The sequence below is a fragment of the Trachinotus anak genome, unplaced genomic scaffold, assembly GCF_046630095.1.
Source record: "Trachinotus anak isolate AG129_WGS33_773 ecotype Australia unplaced genomic scaffold, CSIRO_AGI_Tana_v1 ptg000001l, whole genome shotgun sequence".
NCBI classification, from domain to species: domain Eukaryota; kingdom Metazoa; phylum Chordata; class Actinopteri; order Carangiformes; family Carangidae; genus Trachinotus; species Trachinotus anak.
The window spans coordinates 2,062,279-2,081,853 of NW_027273852.1; the positions used below are offsets into that span (position 1 = coordinate 2,062,279).

The 19,575-nt window shown below is 42.3% G+C and overlaps 1 protein-coding gene across 4 annotated transcripts in view; it reads left to right on the top strand.

Annotated features, from left to right (window-relative positions):
• Positions 1 to 19,575, top strand: part of hdac4 (histone deacetylase 4) — a 125,773-nt gene that overhangs the window by 88,373 nt on the left and 17,825 nt on the right. For all 4 annotated transcript variants that reach the window (XM_071489215.1, XM_071489380.1, XM_071489305.1 and 1 more), the window contains 10 exons: positions 2,961 to 3,233; positions 4,701 to 4,887; positions 5,263 to 5,396; positions 6,515 to 6,617; positions 8,037 to 8,083; positions 11,091 to 11,198; positions 13,124 to 13,179; positions 14,114 to 14,201; positions 15,563 to 15,682; positions 15,829 to 15,926. In XM_071489215.1, the coding sequence (XP_071345316.1) occupies positions 2,961 to 3,233; positions 4,701 to 4,887; positions 5,263 to 5,396; positions 6,515 to 6,617; positions 8,037 to 8,083; positions 11,091 to 11,198; positions 13,124 to 13,179; positions 14,114 to 14,201; positions 15,563 to 15,682; positions 15,829 to 15,926 (1,214 nt within the window). The remainder of the gene's footprint in view (positions 1 to 2,960; positions 3,234 to 4,700; positions 4,888 to 5,262; positions 5,397 to 6,514; positions 6,618 to 8,036; positions 8,084 to 11,090; positions 11,199 to 13,123; positions 13,180 to 14,113; positions 14,202 to 15,562; positions 15,683 to 15,828; positions 15,927 to 19,575) is intronic.

The following is a 19,575-nucleotide window of genomic DNA, read 5'->3' on the forward strand; positions in this document are numbered from 1 at the left end:
CACTGTCAGCTCCTTAAATCTGTTTCAAAGCAGCCCTGGGTCCAAGTTTCTGTTGGGGTCACTGCAAATGCACCTAACATTTAACTTTACAATAGAACAACACTACAAATTACTCCCTCATTACCTTTGTGAGTGTATAAATGTGGAATAAGTATAAAAACATGTATTCTCACTGCAGCTGATGTAATTCCCATGATTTCCCCCTGACTGTATCAGCAGCTTTCAGTAACGATATAACAATATTAATCCACAAACTCTAATGCTCAAGCCTTTTTATCAGTTTTGGCTCTTCTGTATAATTGTAGATGTTTTATTATTGCAGTCATTTGTTTTTGATTATTGGTGGCTCAGTGGTTAGCCCACTTGTCTCAGTGGAATCATTGAGACAGCTGATGTTTCTCTGTTTGTTGATGTGGTCTTCTGCAGGCGCTCCATTTTCCTCCCACTATACTTAGGTATCTGTTTGTCAGACCTGTAACACACTGGCAGTCTGTCCACTTGCCTTATCCTCTGTTTGCATTTTCCCTGGATTTAGCTGAATTCAACGCAATAACCTCAATGCTTGTCGCAAGTTGTAAGTGTTCTGTTCAGTTCGAAGTTCAGATTGTTGCTATGGAGAATCATAAAGAGGATGGTGTTCTTTCACTTAAATGGGGTCATTTTCTGTTTTGCATGAAAAGGTCACTGATCTGCTCTGATCTTAACCTTTCAACATGCAACTTTACCATGCAGCAAGAAAATGCTTTGATTTCTCATTCAGTCTCTGAATGAGATAAGTGTGGCAGTGTGATTCGTTTTATTGAATAGTTATTATTAATCTAAGCATGTATATATTCCTTTATTAGAAGCAGAGATACTGTGTATGATTAAGCAAGAATAGCCTTGAGTGAGTGATCTGCGTAATAGTTGCACAGATGATGTTCAGGTTTTGGCAGATTTTGTGGTTTGACGTCTTTGGGGCTGGAATCATATCCTATAACGGTAAAACCACCAACAGCTGTGAAACCAGTTCTGACAGCGGTGTTAAATTTAATTTATCTATTTTTTAATTTCTTTAAGTGGATTGGATATTTTTTAATGTTAATGTACGCAGTTGAACCCACAGTAATCCAACACAACAGAATAAAAAATAGCACAAGGAAATGCTACAGATTGCTCCATAATCACGTCGGGTTCTTTAGAACTGCAACACAGACTTTCTGTTTAACATGAGGAAGTACAGCACTCCAGACAGCTGCAGTCTCTGCAGAATGATTGATTTTTATCATAGTGATAAGGACAATCATCGCTGCCATTAAATCAGATTATTTCCTTGTGTACTGTAAAAATGCAAATGTTACAAATACCCTAGTTGTACATTATGATTGGTTCCATTTATTTACCCTGTTCACCATGGGAAACACACTACTTTGTACAACATGAGTCATCGGCTGCCTTCCTTCCTTTCCTTGTTCACATGTTTTAGTCCAGTCAGCAAGGAAAGTGGGCCCTTCCTGCAAATGTAAGATTTGGCTTTAACAGTCCGACATGTTGGCAGCAAAGAAGGGAATGAAAGAAGCTTGAAACTGTTCCAACGTGAGCCTGGTGCCTACCGTGAATAACCTCAGACAGCTAAGGCAACACTGTGGTATACTCACTTAACTAATATTGTTGTGAAAGTGTGTGTGTGTGTGTGTGTGTGTGTGTGTGTGTGTGTGTGTGTGTAAGTAAGACAGATATGTAGAGTCAACTGGTGTCAAGTGTTTGTGTATACAGGCACCTTCCCTGCTCCTTCTCCCACTCTCTCTATCTTCCAACAGATTCAACAGGCATATTTAGTCTCTGTCCCCCTTAAGGTTCATATCCCAGCAACTATTTCCTCTGTTTGAAAGGAGGGGGAGAAAGAGCAAAACAAGAGAGAAAGGAAGAGCAAGAACTGGTGCAGCAGGAGTGGAAGAGTGTTTTGAGTTTGTTTGGAGAAGAGGGACTGGGATGAGGCAAGAGCCTGCTCTCTGACGTCAATGGACTGTTCCCTGGGCAATATGCCAGCCAAGTGTGTGCGTGTGTATTTGTGTCTTTTTTTCTCTCTCTCTCTCTCTGTCTGTGTCTGTGTGTGTGTGTGTGTGTGTGTGTGTGTGTGTGTGTGTTTCATGCACAATCAGTGGTCCACTCCAATCATGACCTGCACATCAAGGTTGAGGTCTTTGACGACAGGGACAGGGACAGCTGCCACAATAAGAGTCCTAAAATCACCCCTCTGCAATTCTTCCTCTCTTTCTCCCTCGTGTCCTTCGCTCAGTTTCTCTTCTCTGTTGCAGCCTCAGGCAGAGTGAACTTACCTATATGAACTGCAGATAATCATAGAAATTCTTTGAGGAGTTTTAAAACAAATAAATACCCAGAGAGTCCAGAGTACAGATCTGGTTTATCTCTGTGTACAAAAAGTACAAGTGCCTGCCTAATGTCAGCTATTGTTTGATTAAACTTGAGGTTATTTACATTTGTTTTGTACTGGAACTGATCAGGTGGCTATTTTTGGAATGAAAAACATCTTCAGTGTACCGACGCTTGTTAAAGTGGTGCAAGTTGTCTGGCACCGTACACTGTTTTTCCCCTGCTCTCTGTTCTCATGTCATTAAAGCTTAAATTCTCTCTTTGTCCTCTTTGGATCCTGGTTTCTCTTTTTTTTATTTTCTTTGTGAAACTAAAAAAAATAAAAAAGTCGTTTTTCAGCCATGGTTTTTTCACATTTCTATGTATATAGTTTTTGCTGTTTGCACTCACTGGTTCTTTGTTTTAGCTTTTTATCACCCCCATATCTCACACCGATTAGTTAAATTTTGTCATGACATTTGGTGAACGATTTTTGTGTGTGATTATTTTGTTTATTTTAAGAACACAAGACCCAGTGGAAATTAGACCCATAAACATAGCAGTGTTCTGGGAAACCTCTCACAGGAGCTTCTCTTTTCCTCCTCTAGATAATGTCCAAGCCCAGCGATCAGGTCTCAGCCGCAGGCTCCAGCGCCTCAGGCCCGGCCAGGCAGCATCAGAGTCATCCAGAGGAGACAGAAGAGGAACTGAGAGAGCACCAGGGGCTGTCCTCCTCATCCTCGTCCTCCTCCTCTACCTCCGTGCAGGAGACAGGGCCGCTGCGGGGGCTGGTAATCAAGCAGGAGCCCCCAGACGTCCAGGAGCAGGAAGAGAGGGAGCAGAGGGAGAGACAGGCTGAGCAGGACTTCTTGTTCAGACAGGTGAGGACAAGGGGTGGGGTGAAGGTGAAGGTGGGAGTGGGTGTAGAGGAAGAGAGGGGATAAATGCAGGATAAAAGCTGGAGAGATAGAATATCGAAAGAGGGTGGGGCGAAAAGAGACGGGAGAGGGAAGTGAAATGAAGAATGAGTCAGAATGTTAAATTAAAAACCAAGAGAATGAAGCTGATCTTTCTGCAAATTGCATACTTGCATCTGAAGGTGGAATCAGATTCTGTCTCTCTATATAAGCAGAAAACAAAACCTAAATTTGGATAGATGGATAGATGGATAGAAAGAGTCTGACAGCAGTGACAGATGGCACTAGTAGTGACTGACTGAAACATTACACTCTGAATTCGATCTGCCTTTCTTCCCGTCTGACTGTCCAGCCCACTTTCTGGCAGAACTGAAGCTACTGTATATTTACATTTTTTCCCCCCCAAGTTACACAAAACACACTTACATACACTACACATACACTGCTAGTGCAGAGTAATGTGTTCTCCTGAACGGCTTATGGCATCTGCACCTCCTCCACACTTTTCCCTCGCGAGACGCCATATGTACAATCACTCGTATACTTTCAAAAGACATACTGTACACCCACACAAAAACCTGCTATTACACAGAGGGTCTCCACTTTTGCATTACTTGTCTATGGACGCACCATCATACATTCTCTGTCTCTGCATGGCCACACACACACACACACACACACACACACACCCATGCACAGTCAGGACACCATGTCCTCATCTGTCTTGCCCATCCCTGCCGTCCGCTCAGCCAAATTCAATCAGGCGCTCCTCTCACTGTCGCCATGGCGCCCATAGTGTAAGCAGACATGCCTTACACTATGAATAGAATAACAGAACTACACGATGAGCCTGGAAACAGCACCCAAATATTTAAGTCAGATAAATGCATACTTTCCAAGCGCTTACATGAGACACTTTGAATCAAAATCATGAATAAGTACGTGTTCAGAAACCTGTCTGACTTCTCACTTTGCTGTCATGCAAGAATTATAATGGCTCATAATTGTATAGTGTTTGAGAGAGAAAAAAATCACAGGGAGATAATAATTGGGAATAAAGTGGTTTCAGATTAATAGCATCCATTATCCCTGTGAAAAGACGGCTCTGTGAACAGTCCTTTCAACTGAAGGCTCGCATTAAAGTGTATTCACAGGGCTCAAGGTTAATAAGCTGCCATTCAACAAATGAGAGCAATTTCCTGCATTATTACTTTTTTGGAAATGTTTGGTGTTGTCATGTGAAGCTCATACAGTTGGTTTGCTGCTTCAGCTGCGTAGTAGAACAGAAAACTAGTTCGTCTCTATGTAACACAGTGTCAACCTATGTGTATTCCATAGTGTAGTATCTAGTGCCATCTTCTGGCAAGAGACAGATACTGCAGTCCAACCTTCACATGGTTCATGTCACTGTGTGTTTGTCTGTGAGAGCAGCAGGCTCTGCTGTTAGAGCAGCAGCGGATTCACCAGTTGAGGAACTACCAAGCCTCCATGGAAGCAGCCGGGTTATCAGTCAGCTTTGCTGGACACCGCCCCCTCTCCAGGGCTCAGTCATCTCCAGCCTCTGCCTCCTTCCCCATGGTAGTACAGGAGCCGCCTGCCAAGCCTCGATTTACTACAGGTCTGTTGAAAATTATAATAAGGGTTTTAGATGCTGCAACTAAATCTGAAATGAAACTAAATATGAATGCAGTAACACTCCATCATCCCACTGATTGCTGGTTAGAGGAAATCTTTTCCTGGAAATACACAGCATGTTGAGCCAACATACAGCGGCTGTGTGTATACACAAAGGTGTTGCTAGGTATTCAGGCTCCCTGACATTATAAACCTCTAAGTGTAATGTAGTGCACAGAATCGCCAGTCACCTCTCGAGCAGGTGCAGTAGACAGTCACACTCAGTGTCTTATAGTGTGTTGATAGGAATCGTGTTGTCACAGATGCATAATCACATAGAACATCTTTCTCTGTGTGTGATGGTGTGTGTGTTTTCCAGGTCTGGTGTATGACTCTTTGATGCAGAAGCACCAGTGTATATGTGGCAACACCACCAGTCATCCAGAGCACGCCGGCCGCATCCAGAGTATCTGGTCCCGACTACAGGAAACAGGCCTGAGGGTGCACTGCGAGGTAAGGACACAGTCACACTTAAACACACAGGTATGAACGAAGGCTTGATGGATACATTTATTATGGATCCCTTCCAAAGAAACAGAGTTGAATGGACACAGTAAATGATGGATAACCCAGTATTACAGTCTTTATTAATCCCTGTGGTTTTGCATCTACAAAGTTTCTTCTGATCAGCTGTTTGTAATGAGCAGAGCAGACAGATTTTTGTTCAATCCAACATAACAAGCACCTAAGAAATTACTTAAATAATTAACCTAGCAACCAAATGTGTCTGTAAGTCAAGTATCAAAAACAGTCCACACCACCTATGTGCAGTATTGCTATCCTCTCTCGCCTAAAGTACTGAGCAAACCCAGCACTAACAAAAAATACAATGTGGTTCCTACATCATGGTTATTATACAATATTCATAGTATTATAACATTCAAGAGAATGAAACAATCAGTATCTAGCATTGAAAGGTAAATTATTATCCTTGTCAGTCTTTGAATGCATAAAAGTATGTAGTAGTATGAAAGGTTGTAACAAAGAATAAAAACAGACAACATGTTTATGGAGGGATAGGCCATAAAATTACATTTGTGTACAGATGCAACATGCAAACATGTTGGCATTTTATGCTGTAAGCTACATAATAAACAATCAAATAATTGATATATTAGCAGTGTTTGTGTTACTTTTTCTCTTCACTTGTGTGTATGTTTGTTGTATATTGTTGATTCTTTGGTCATTTTAACATATGTTGAAAACATCTTTCACAGCCAAGATCAATTTCAAGTCACAAGTGCAGGTTGCCATCCTGACCAGGAGGGGGCAGTGTTCAGTCATTTTCTGCTGACACCAGGCTTTGCCAATGAAAACCACACACTTTGAGGTTATGGTTTGAGAATGATCCAGAATTAGTTTCCCCTCCTTGATTCTGACTTGCAGACACCACTGAGTTCTGTATATGTGCACTTCTTCCTCCTAAACCTCACACTATGTGACCTTCTTCATGCAGCGCTTCACTCTGCCCTTGCCCCCGTCTTGGGTGAGGGTGACAGTTTGAATGGTGAGCATGGAGACTCAATTAAATGTTCTTTTTTTTCCTGTCCTCTCTCCTACTCTGTGTGCAGTGTATCCGTGGTAGGAAGGCCTTATTGGAGGAGTTGCAAACAGTCCACTCTGAAGCCCACGTCATGCTGTACGGAACTAACCCACTGCGGCAGAAACTAGACTGTAAGACATACATTAACACACATACACATTATCCAGATGTGCGCTGCTCCACCACCTACAGCACAGATCTCCCACAAGATTAGTCTAATAAACTGTGCAAACACTGAAATTAATGAGTGTTGAGTGTAATAGTGTTTCACTGTAGGTGACCCAGCTGGTACAGTCCCAGTTAGGCAAAGAGATTGATTGCACAGTAAGACGATGACAACACACTGTAAAGATGAATTTACATGTATACGTCCAACATTGAGTCTTCAGTAACTTTGTCCTGTTGAGCAGACTGAGTCTCCCCTGTTCATGTGAATGCCACAAATCTGCAGCGTCTGTTAAAGGAATCAGTTTTAATGCTAAAACCGTGTCATAACAAAAGGTCCAATCTAATAAAGTCTCGGAGGTGTTACGATAAGGTGAGGAGCCGCTGAAGCTGTTAAACTGAAAGTTGCGCTGGCTGCTTAGTCACTTAGGTTGAGCCTTTGTGGCTTTAAGAGCAGGTGTAGCCAAATCAGCCTCTCTGTGTGTGTGAGTGCTAAAACTGGGGGACAAACCCCAGTGGTCATCTTAGCTTTCATTCCAGTGAGGACATAAATTCCCCTTATTATTACTGTGTACACAAGGGTATTACCAGATACTCCTGTGTAAGGTTCAGCATGCAGGTGGGTTTGTGCACACATTTGAGATGGAGAAGAAAGTGAAAATGCAAACAGTAATAAACCCACAAAGGTGGCAACTGGGCAGGGATTAAAGTATTCATAGAAAATATATGACATACCTTATCGGGACTGATTCTTTTTTTCAGACACTATTGAATCCTTGTATTTTTAGCAAGTTAGCAAGTAGCTCAAAGAGACTTGGACTCCTAACCCTGGTAATGTGAGTGCCATGCTGTGCCCATTGAGCTTCAGAGGTCTGCTCTTGTACTCATGAAACTTTACACTAGTCCGGTTGTCAACACTGGATTGAGATCAGTTTAATGTTGTGAATCATTTAGCAGTTTTTGACGCTGCAACCTTTCTTAAAAAACACATAAGCAGTTAAACAGATTAAATTCAGAGGAAAATAGAGAGCAGCTTCCTCAGAGGTATAAAGTTCTGTCTGTACTTTTGAAATCATATGAGTCAGCTTTTTTCTGTTTATTTAAGTTTTCTATGACACAACACATCCCTCTCTGGTCTAAAATGTTGACCCCCCCGAAGAGGCAGAGGGGGTAGATACTTTTTTTTTCTTCACCTCACCCAATTAAAGCTTGCCCCTGTGTACTCGCACTGTTAGATTAGGTCAGAAAGTCAAATACTTGGTTTCAGGGGTCATGCACCCATTTGTACCTGCAAGTCCACAGTCTTACCTTTTCACCTCCTCACCTTTTACTCTTTCTTTGTCGATGACTTTTTCTGGTTCTGAATGTCTGTCCTTCTCCCCCAGGTTCAGTGAGTCCCATGTTTGTGAGGTTACCATGTGGAGGCATAGGGGTAAGTCGTCTCTCTGTCTGCCCATAAATTCTTGTTTCATCATATGACGAATCTTCACAGTCTAATTAAGTATGTGAAATCTGTGCGTCTGATATTACAGGCAAATTACCAGTGTTAGTCATGCTGCTTTATTCAGTGGAAAATTGTTGTAATAGATTGTACTGTGTTAATCTAATCAATACCCAGCTGGCGCCGCTCCATCTGACTCTGTTATGAAACAAATAAGCGTAGTTTCAGCATCATCAAATAGTGGTATAATAACTCTGTTTCCTTCGCCCACTCGCACTCTCTCTGCCCCCCTGCGTAAATAATAGTCCCATTTGTTCCTGTTCCACCAAACAAACACGCACACACACGATCTTAACACACTTGCACGCACGCACAAACACCGCCCCTCAAGGACCAGAGGCAACAAAAGCTGTTGCTTGCCTTTCCGCCATGTTTGTAATTATAACCAGATGTTTTCAGCATACGAGCTGCGTGTGTGTGTGTGTTGTGTGTGTTCGGTTCGTAGGGTGGGGGGTATGTTTTTGTTTGTGTGCACACCAGTGTGTTTTGGGATCTTTGTGTGCTAAAGCAATGATTTAGATGGTTGCTCTGAGTAGGAAGTCCTGTCCTTTGAAACAGATATGTTAGAAAGGAACACCTGTATGTATGTGTGTGCGTACATGCCCGTGTGTGTGTCTGTGTGTGTGCGCGTATGTGTGTGTGTGTGTGTGTGTGTCACAATGTTGAGAATTTCCAAAGGCCAGTCCAGAACCCACTCACTTACCTCCATTGCCCTTTACTTGCTCTCTCTACAACTCTTTTATATGTGCTCCATACCTCTAGACTATCTATCCCCCTCTGATCTCTCTCTCTCTCTCTCTCTCTCTCTCTCTCTCTCTCTCTCTCTCTCTCTCTCTCTCTCTCTCTCTCTCTCCACCTCGGTCTCTCCTCCCTCGGGGCTCACTGTTGCTGCTGTGGTGGGAACAAGAAGAGCCCGAGCTCTGCGCTGCTCTGTTCTGCTCTTTATAATGGCAAATGGGACTAAATTGTTGTCTTCCTGTCATACACATACACACACACACACACACACACACACACACACACATAAAGAGGAAGGGGGGTGAAATTAGGCTGTCAGCCTACGGAGAACCATCATTCCGTCATACCAGCACGTTCCCGCTCTTTTCTACTTCTGACACACACACACACACACACACACACACACACACACACACACACTGCTTCCCTTTCACTTTTTCCTGACTAGCCTGTGTCCCACTCCTGGCTTGGGGCAAAACTAACATCAACATGGGAAATAATAAACCGCTCATTGTCCACACGCTGCCTCAGAACAGCATCTGTTTGTGCTCATTAACCTGACTTGTATATATGATTCAGTTTCCCATCCACTCATTCACTTGGCTCTTCATTTGCTCGCTCACTCAATCACTGACGCAGCTACTACCACCATTTCTCTCCTCACATTCAGCTCCAACAGTCACTCATCAACAATGCTCTCTATGCCTCCCCGCTCCCTCCGTCTTTACTTTTAATCTATGGTAAACGCTCCGCAGTTTTATTTCATGACAAAGTCTTTCTTGGCACAGCTTAAAAAGCGCCTTTTTTCTTCCCTGTGGATGTTATTATGGAGCCCTCCTCCAGCCTTGATCGCTCCCGCCACTGGAGACGAGAGGAAAGTGGGCCGGCCGGTTGAAAAGCTGAGTGGCGAGGGGTTAATCCAGCACTTGGCCAGTTGACTGACTGAAAGGCCACGAGTGTGGATGAAAACCCGGGCTGTCTGACAGAATGGATGACCGGCAGGTTAAAGTTAACATATTCAAAGTAGAAGAGCCCCGGGTTTACATCAGAAAGCCTTCGCCAGAGCTCTGGCATCCGCCACTCCGCACATGTGTGGACAGTTCAAACACATTGACACACAGAGTTTCCTTTTCCTCTTTTCCTCTGCCAGCTTCTTCTCTCTGTGTTTATCATCTGCTCCATCTGCCTGCAGTATCTGCTATGCCTGATGGAGGGTGTGTATATTATCCTGTGCATGGCCCCTGCCTACAATCAGTCACATAGAATATTGTGGTCCATTTGGCTTGTAAACACGTGTGTGGATGTACTGTTGTGATTGGGGCCGAGGGCCGTCCGTGCCTCAGCATTAATCAGGCTTGACCACTGAATGGTTGCCCTGTGTCTGAACACACACACACGCTCACACACACAGACACGCATACAATCAATCCTGAAATCTTACTTTCACTCAGTAAATACATGAATAAATGCAGTAATGTCCAAGTTTTCTTAAACTTTGCTCCACTTAAGTTCATTAAAAGAAATTAGAAAAGTTTTGCTTTTACTTTGATTTTGTTTCCCATATTTCAAGACTTCTACATCCTGTGACATCTTTAGGTAAATTAAAAATCAGTAGTAAGCTGCCAACAGTGAAGATTTTAGTCCAACTTTAATGTACATGCATTTTAATTATACATTGATTTGCAAAAAAATGGAAAACAACATTTTTTTTTTTTCAAAAGAGATTTAACTTTAACCTTTAAATTTGTCATATTTTGAAATTAATGACAGTGTTTTGTGACTTAAAAAATATTTTATGTTTTCACCTTATTCAAATTCAAACTCTAGTAATTAACATCTTCAAACATAGATTTACAGTTTCCTTCTGCTCCTTCTGCTGCACTAAAATAAATCTTCAGAAAGTCCGGTCGACTACATGCAGATCTGACCATTTGCCTGCATGATTAAATTTCTAAGTATGTCTTACTGCCTCGTAGTTTCTCTCTCTGTTGTTTTACAACCTAAATGATTTCAAATGTGCTCACTGTTTTACAATTGCTGTCACACTGAAGTACTGTAAACCACACTATCAAATATCCCTTACCTCTTAAACAAATGGAAAACAGCACAAAGTTGCATATTTTTTTGCTCCTTTAAAAAAAAAAAAGTGATATAAATAACACATGACTGCGTGTGTGTGTGTGTCTGTGCGTTCTGGCAGGTGGACAGCGACACCATTTGGAATGAGGTCCATTCATCCAGCGCAGCTCGTCTGGCTGTTGGCTCAGTGGTGGAGCTGGTCTTCAAAGTGGCATCAGGGGAACTGAAGGTTAGTTTGGATGCTGCGTGGAGTCAAATGAGAGCTTTGGCTGTTTTTTTTGTAAGGAATTGGAATGACTAAAGGATGTTTGTTGTGTCTGTGTGGTCTTTGTATGTGAATAATTCTGTGTGAGCATTTAACAACCTTAAAGATGGAGCCAACATGACACAAAGCACAGATGGACCTCACCAAAATAAGTTGTGATGAGGACTTTGAGGGGTTTTTACATTAGTCTGCTTGTTAGATTTGACGGCTCTGTTCCATTTTCAGACAGCCACATACCTTTACAGAGAAAAGCTCTGTGCATCACTCTGAGTGATTGTGTAAATGTTTATTTGAAAGTATTGCTAATGGATTACACCCAACGCGTACTATTCATCCTCCAAACACCTCAATAAATGAGAACCCTCCTTCCAGAACCATCCATCCCAAAGTCTCGTTAGCACCTCCCAGACAGACGTCCCCACCCCCGTCATGCTTTGCCCACCAGCCAGCCTTCCTGTGTCTGTGGCAGTGGCTGCTTACTGTTTGAACCCAGCAGGGAGGCCTGGAGCATGGGCACCGCAAACGCTAACAGTCCCCACTAACAGGCCTGCTTTATTGGTATTACACCACAGCCACCTGCAGAGCAGTCGTCGCACTTAGCGTTAGCTTAGCACCAACATACCACAGACTAATGACGTTCTTTGGAGAGACAGTAGCACGCCATAGCATTACCCACATGGTTTCTGGCACCCAGTACCTCTGCTACACGTGGGCATGATTACTATGAAGAGTGGTCTGGTCTTTCTATACAGATCATTGTGTGATTGGTAACATCACGGTTTAAAAAATATTGTGCAGCCCGGGAGGTAAAACTCAGCTTTAACATGAATGATATGGACTCGCTCCAGCTAGGGTTAAAGTGCACAGGTATTGACTTGCCCTCAGCTTAACCTGATCTTAACACATATGTGCACATATGTACATATGATCATGCACACACACATATTCACTCACTCATGTCTGCACACACACAGATGGTCCTCTGAGGATCCTCTGCAGCCAAATTACCAGATTCCACCTGCACCAACAACTCTCTGAAGTCCACAGAATGCCATAAATCTACTCAAGGCGCGCACACGCATTTATGTCTCTCCATCTGCTGTTTTATTTCTCTCCCCGCATCTATTTTAATCCATTGATATTTTTCTCTGCACCCCCGTCTCTCATTCACCTTTCTACATGTCGTAATATGCAACCTGCTGTAACCGGGGCTCCTCAAAACAGCTAAGGCAGTTGTCTTTACAATAATCTCCCGGCTGGCTGCTAATCCACAGCAGCTGACTCAACATCATTAGTCCAGCTTGCCTCGCTCCACATCAGCCCAAACATCGATCTAATGTCCCCACATAGCAGTGGGAGCCCCCAAAAACACTTGCTGGGAGTCCCACTGGTCCCTGCCTTAACAAAGCTCCCCTTAACTGACCCTATGTAAGCATCTGTTTCTGTGTGTGTCTGTGTGCACATTTTTGAATTACTCTGCCTGTGAAAAAAACACTTCTAAATCTTTAACTAAGGCCTGGTGACATTTTTCGGAGAAAGATTGTTAGGTTAAAGTATTAGGTTTAGTATTGACTGACACACTTTGTAGAAAGGAGGTCATGAAATTAAATAAATGTTGTTTGTAGTTTTTAAATTTTATCACATGTTTTTGTTGTGCAATCCAATCTTGACAAAATTTTCCTCACAGGGTAAATAAGAGGCTGGGAAAATGTGCTTCTTTTCATGTGTGTATTTCTGTGCATGGCAAGTGGATATGAGACGGCGAGGAAGATTTCTCGACACCCCCTAATCTCTAGCTTCTCAAAGAGAAATAAAAAAACAAATTGTTAGATTAAATATGGTTTATATAATTGTGAGTATGTGCTTTGAGTTTTTGTTCTCCCCGACAGAACGGTTTTGCTGTAGTTCGACCACCTGGACACCATGCCGAGGAGAGCACGCCGATGTAAGTAAACTAGAAATATGACTAAGAAAAAAGATCAAATCTGGCCTTTATCATAGCATTATTAAGCAGAAATTTCTTCACATCTTTTAAACAGACAGGTTTGAGCAACACTTTAAAGCCATCTCTGTGTTTTAGTCACTAGTGGAAGAAGTATTCAGATTTAGAGTAAAAGTACTAATACCACACTGTGAAAATATTCCTCTACAAGTGAAAGATATTCCAGTTTGTTGGTTTTATTAGCAAAGTGTATTTACAGCACTCAATGTGCAGTTACCGTAAATGGTCCCTGTCTGAGTTTTACTATTATATATGATGACATCAGTAATCAATATTACTGCTGCATTAATGTGTGAGTTGTATTTTACTGATGTAGATATTTAATCTTGAGCTCATTTGAACCACTTTATATACTGTTGGGTGATTTAATCTAAGGCAATGTGTCTTATTCTATAAGATCATCACATGTTTGTGGTGTCGCTGTCCTGTGAGAACCATGTATCTTTTCATGAGCTCAGAAAAACAGCTCCTTTTCAGCTTTGTGATGGTGCATTTTCCAGCTAATTAAAGAGGGTTTTTTAAACAGTAGGAGAATTTTAAATGAACACTTAATCCTTCAGTTTATCACAAACATTCAAAATCAACAAATTTTGAGCTACATGGTCACTGGTCAGTAAGGGTGTGTAAGATTGTAATCTGAAAAGTAACTAAAGCTGTCAGACAGATGTTGTGGAGTACAAGAAAAAAGCTGTACACAATGGGAATTACGCAATTAAAGTACATGTACCTTAAATTTGTACTTGATTAATATATTTTGTTGCAGTCCACCACTGGATTTTATACAGTATTCATCGAGTTTTTTAATATACCACTTCAGAAAGTTAATAGATTGTCTTGTTAATGTCTTCTCTCTCTCTCTCTCTCTGTCCGTTCTCAGGGGTTTCTGTTACTTCAACTCCGTTGCCATTGCAGCCAAACTCCTGCAGCAGAGGCTCAACGTCAGTAAAATCCTCATTGTGGACTGGGTGAGTCCTGTTTGGAGAATGCACGCCTCTGCATGTGTGCACCACCACCTCTTCCTCTGAGCTCATTGAGTATTCCCAGTGGTTTGGAGGCCTATGGGTTGTTTGCCCAAACCAGGATTATTGCCATTGAAACACATGTGTATATCAGTTTATAGTAGAGTTGCATAACCACAGAGGAATCACTTCTGCCTGGCTATAATGTTTTTTTTTCAGTGCTTTTCCCTGTATAACACTGTATAAGTCTTAAAGAGCGTATTTGAATCTTCAAAGATAAATCACAATGTTTTGGTGACACTACCATCAATCTTTCCTCCAGTACCTGTCAGGCCACTTTATGAGCGTTCCTGTTAATTTACTCTAAAAGGTCAACTTTGCACAAGACTAGTAGGCAGATTCCCATTAAATCTGCCGACATAAAGCATTCGGATTTTAAAGACCCCTACGGCTTTTACTCGAGGACCCCGCTCAGAAAAAAGATCCTCGACTGATAACACATCATCAGTTTGTGATCTTGTCTGTTCAGTGTTAGGGTTAATGAGCTCTGCTAACTTTTTGGCCTGGTCTGGTCACTGTTATTACTTGACCTGGGGGGTTTGTTGTGATGGTGGCATTAGGAACTCTTATTTGAATTGTGTGTTTTCTGTAATTATTATATTTCAGAAAACATTCTGCAGGTTTCTAATACAAACCACTGGTTGTGCTTGTGTGAGAAAGAAGGGGCTTGAAAGATTTGCTATTTAGGTCAGACACTGTCCCTTTTTTAAAAAAGGGACAGTTCATAAGAGGGTATGATAAAGCCTTGGTCGCATAGGATTGCTGCTCTTCAGCAGCGTCCCTGGCTGGTCATGGCCATTCCCAAAAGCCTTTGAAGGGCCTTTTCATTTCCTGTCCTGTCTGTCACAGGGAGACTTTAAGTGCAGCTAGCAAACTCATTGTCATGCCACTAAGCCTCCAGCCAACAGGACATTTTTAGGTTCGGCGTATTAAAGCATTCTTGGGATGTAGACAGTGAGGTCATTTAATTGATGTCATGTTGTTGGCAAAAGTGAACAACTATTGAAGTTGAGTGTTTTATTGAATCCTGCTGACCATCCCTTTCTTGACATCACAACAGGCTGCAGCTGAGATACAGACTCGACTGTCTTGCAGTACTACAGTCTATGTCATTTCCTTGGTCTTAGTGCAGGTGCAGGGTTGATGGCCGTGTCTCTGTGAAACACTTTGATTTTCCAAGTCATTTGATGTCCCTTTTGTTGCGAGGCAGTTTCTTTTTAGCAATACTCGGCTGATGTAGCTGAAAACATATTTTCCCTTTGTTTTCCCCAATTTTGCAATAACCTGTCGCTATTTGGTGTTTCCAGGATGTTCATCATGGAAATGGCACCCAGCAGGCCTTCTACGCTGACCCCAGCGTTCTTTACCTGTCACTGCATCGCTACGATGACGGAAACTTCTTCCCAGGCAGCGGAGCACCTGACGAGGTGGGAAGGACCACTAGTCTGTCTTTCTCCTCCCTGCCCAACCGTTGGTTTCAGCTTATGCATTACAAACCCATCTGTGTGTGTGTGTTGTGTGTGTGTGTGTGTGTGTGTGTGTGTGTGTGTGTGTGTGCATTTATGCATTGTAGGTGGGCAGTGGAGCAGGAGTTGGCTTCAATGTGAACATGGCCTTTACTGGAGGACTGGAGCCTCCCATGAGTGATGCAGACTATCTAGCTGCATTCAGGTAAGACAATAGTATCACCTGCTGCCTTACAGAGAATCTGACACTGGACATTAATACTGTAGATGTAGGTCCTCACTGTTAAACTAACACTAAATATGTGCTCTGTAAGTGTGTTGAAGGAAAAAATTAGCAGCACTCTAATTCTTCTAGTCATACTCTAGCCTTTGACTCTGCACTACATGATTTGTCAAGTGGTCTGTCAGGAGCTGTTGAGTAGGTAGGGAGTTCCTCCTCATGCCACACCTGATTTCTATTAGGTCCACTGTCTGGGGATATTTATAACTTCCCACACACACACACACATGCACACACACACTCATACATGCACACATAAAGCTTGAAAGGCCGACAAGCGTACACACATGGACTCACCACAGACATGTACACGTCTCTTACACATCACTGGTTCATACAGCTGGCGAGGAGCAGGTCTGGATTGGTTCCAGCACTCTTTGAAGATGAACTCATTTTTGTGACTGTGTGTCCATCTGGCCTGAGCCAGAAACTGGCCGAAAATCCCCCCGGAAGCACACCTTAGCCCGTTAATGCACCCCAGGCCCCTGTGAGCTCTCACTCTCCCTCTCTCCGCTTTTTATTCTTTCATCCCCTCCTCATCCTCCTCTTTCTACCCCTTTGTCTGCATGTGCACTGATGACAACCAACTAATATATATCACAGTATAGACATGATTCATAATCCAACACTGAAGCCTATAGCTAGTGCAGTATGCCTCACAATATACTGTACCTGGTTATACTATTTTTTTAAACATCTTGATACACAAAGAATAGTGTTATTCACATGAATTAAATACCACTTACCAGTTACACTTCCTGTGTATAAAAGAAAGTAACTGAGTACAGTATGAAAACACCTCTTAACAAATTTGAATGAGTAAAATTGGTGGAGCAGCCACTAAACTCTTGATAAGAGAATTACTGGAGCTGGTCCATCTGAATTTAAGTCAATCAGTGCATACATAACTTAATTAGTAACTAAAACAGTTTACTCTGTTGACACAAAAAATCTGGAACTACTATTTTTTACAGTTTTGGTTTTTCTATGTTTGTTCAGGGGTGCATGCAGGCATCTGAGTGAACACACATGAGAAGAGGCTTGCACACTCAGTGTGTGTGTGTGTGTGTGTGTGTGTGTGTGTGTGTTTATGTAATTGTAGGTTATTAAATCAGCATTGTTTGCATTATGGAAGAGGTCCAAAGATATAAAGTGAAGGAGAAGGAGAGTTTGGGTGTGTATCACCTCAGATCTTGGTGTCATTAATCCCCCGAGGCTGTTGCAGTCGTGGATAATTTATCGGCCCCACAGGACAGTAACAAACCTGTCTTGCAGCTCATAGATCTGCCACACGCACACACACACACACACACATGTAGCATGGTTGTTCACATGCACAGACAAAGTAACAACAGATACAGAGACTGGATTTCCATGTATATATACAAATGCACATGCTTGTAGAAATGCAGGTCTTGGCTCAAATACATATGAAAGTGCATGATTATGCAGAAATGCACCGTTAAACAGCTGCACAAATGCTCACACATGCAGCTTTTACATCAGAGTGCATACACATGTAGAAGCACATGCAGATAGACATGTGGATGGACACCTGATACACACAGCCGCTCTCTCTCTCTCTCTCTCTCTCTCTCTCTCTCTCTCTCTCTCTCTCTCTCTCCATATATCTCAGTGTTTATCTGTGTGTTGTGGTCCTCTCCTTCCTCCCTCTCTTACTCTGGGAGGGGATGCGTGCCTCGCAGCCGGCACCTTACCATTCCTGCGCTGGCCTGTGCCACGTTGCATTTGCAGGGGATCAAGTTTGAGCCTCCAGAAAGCACAGAGAAAAAAGATAAGAAAATTGGCCCTAATGAAAACCAGAAGCACCGTCTCTCCCTCTCTCTCTCTCCCTCTCTCTCACCTCCTCCCTTCACTCCGTCTTTTGCCATGAACTTGGAAAGACGAGAGAGGAGGAGAATTAAACTTAATTCAAACCAGCTCTCCGCAGCGCCAGATGACAGGGCTTTGAAGTGTAAGTGTGCGTGTGTGAGTTTTTCGCTCTCTTATTCTCTCTCTCTCTCTCTCTTCTCCCGCTCTCCTCTACTTTTTTATGAACGGAGGGGGAAAGCCTTGAAGCTCTGCAGTTTAACCATTTGTTGACTGGTTTGATGGGCACTGCTCCCTCTAAAGGATGGAATCTGTATTTTCTTCTACAATGGGCCTCGCCTGGCCCTTTACTGACCAGATGAAGCTGAATCTCTCCAGTGGTAATGGCTCTTGGTTTGGACAACTACCTTTAGAAATCTTGGAATTAGAGAATATTGGTCATTAGGTAAATGCCAGCAGATTATATCTAGTCACAAAGGCCTTTTCTTGTCTATTAAGTAGCCAGTGGTTCACGACCGCCCCATGTTGAAAACTTGGAGTTCATTTGATCAGAATACATAATCAGGATGTGGAAATGGATAAATTAAGGACCACAGCAATTACACAAAGATGAGTTGTCCCTAGAGAGGTTGTTTTCCTTGGCTCAAAAAACGACCAGCATGCCAAAACCTACTGCTGCTGAATTAACCTGTAATACAAGTATAGTATATTTCTAATGGACTTGTGGAATGACAGTTGCCAAAAGGTGAATGTGCTCATCAGGATCAGAGGAGGAATAATTAGTCAGAGCAGAACAAAGGAAGAAAAACCTTAAAACCTATGGCTGTTGAGTCTCGTGAAGTTAGTTGTCCACAGAATACAGTAGGAGTTGATGGGCAAAGGAAGCTGTGTTTTGTTTTGTCTGTGTTTGGCATTATCTGTTGGATAATAGTGGTGTCATTATTCAGTTAGGAAGCAGTATCTTTTTCTAATGTATTATTTAATTTCGGTATATAATGCACTGATGCACAAGTTTCCACACTGCTGGGTGAAACATACCCAACGACACACTGCATCAGCATTCATTCCAGCTAAATTAATCTCATTTTAATTATTGTCCGTCATCACAGTCAATTTATAATTTGGAACAAAACCACACATACAGTTTACTGCACAGACACTGATAGGACTTTAAGAGAACATCTATTTTATACATCAAAATCAGTCCACTCAATGGGAATACTACTGAAACTGCGACAGGAGCTAAATTAAGTCCTCTGGAGGAGCTTTTTAAAGTCTAAGAAAATAACTCAGTTGATGTCATCAGGCTTCCATGTCTTTTTTTTAATAAAGCAGGTCTAGGTTCTATATTAATACTGTGAAAGTATCTCTGTGTCACAGAGAAAAACACAAAGCCTGTATTCAGAAACTGAGCCTTGAAACAAGCCATCAGGACTTGCCCTCAACCATGTCAGAAGAGAGGCTCTGAGCCCCTCTTCTGATTGGCTGTGTGTGTCGCTAGAGCTCCAGAGAGAAGCCTGAGAGAGATGTAAAACTACACTGAGGTGATTTTTAGTTCTAAAAACCACAAATATATCTTCTTGCGGATATAAACACTTCAAATAAAACACAGGAAAAGTGTAAAATATGGGACCTTTAAATGTCCCCCAACTTAATGAACAGCAATACCTAACGGGTGCTAAAGTTTAATAACCACACAACATTCCCACATACTCTGTCATGCACATAAACACGGGCCCGCCAT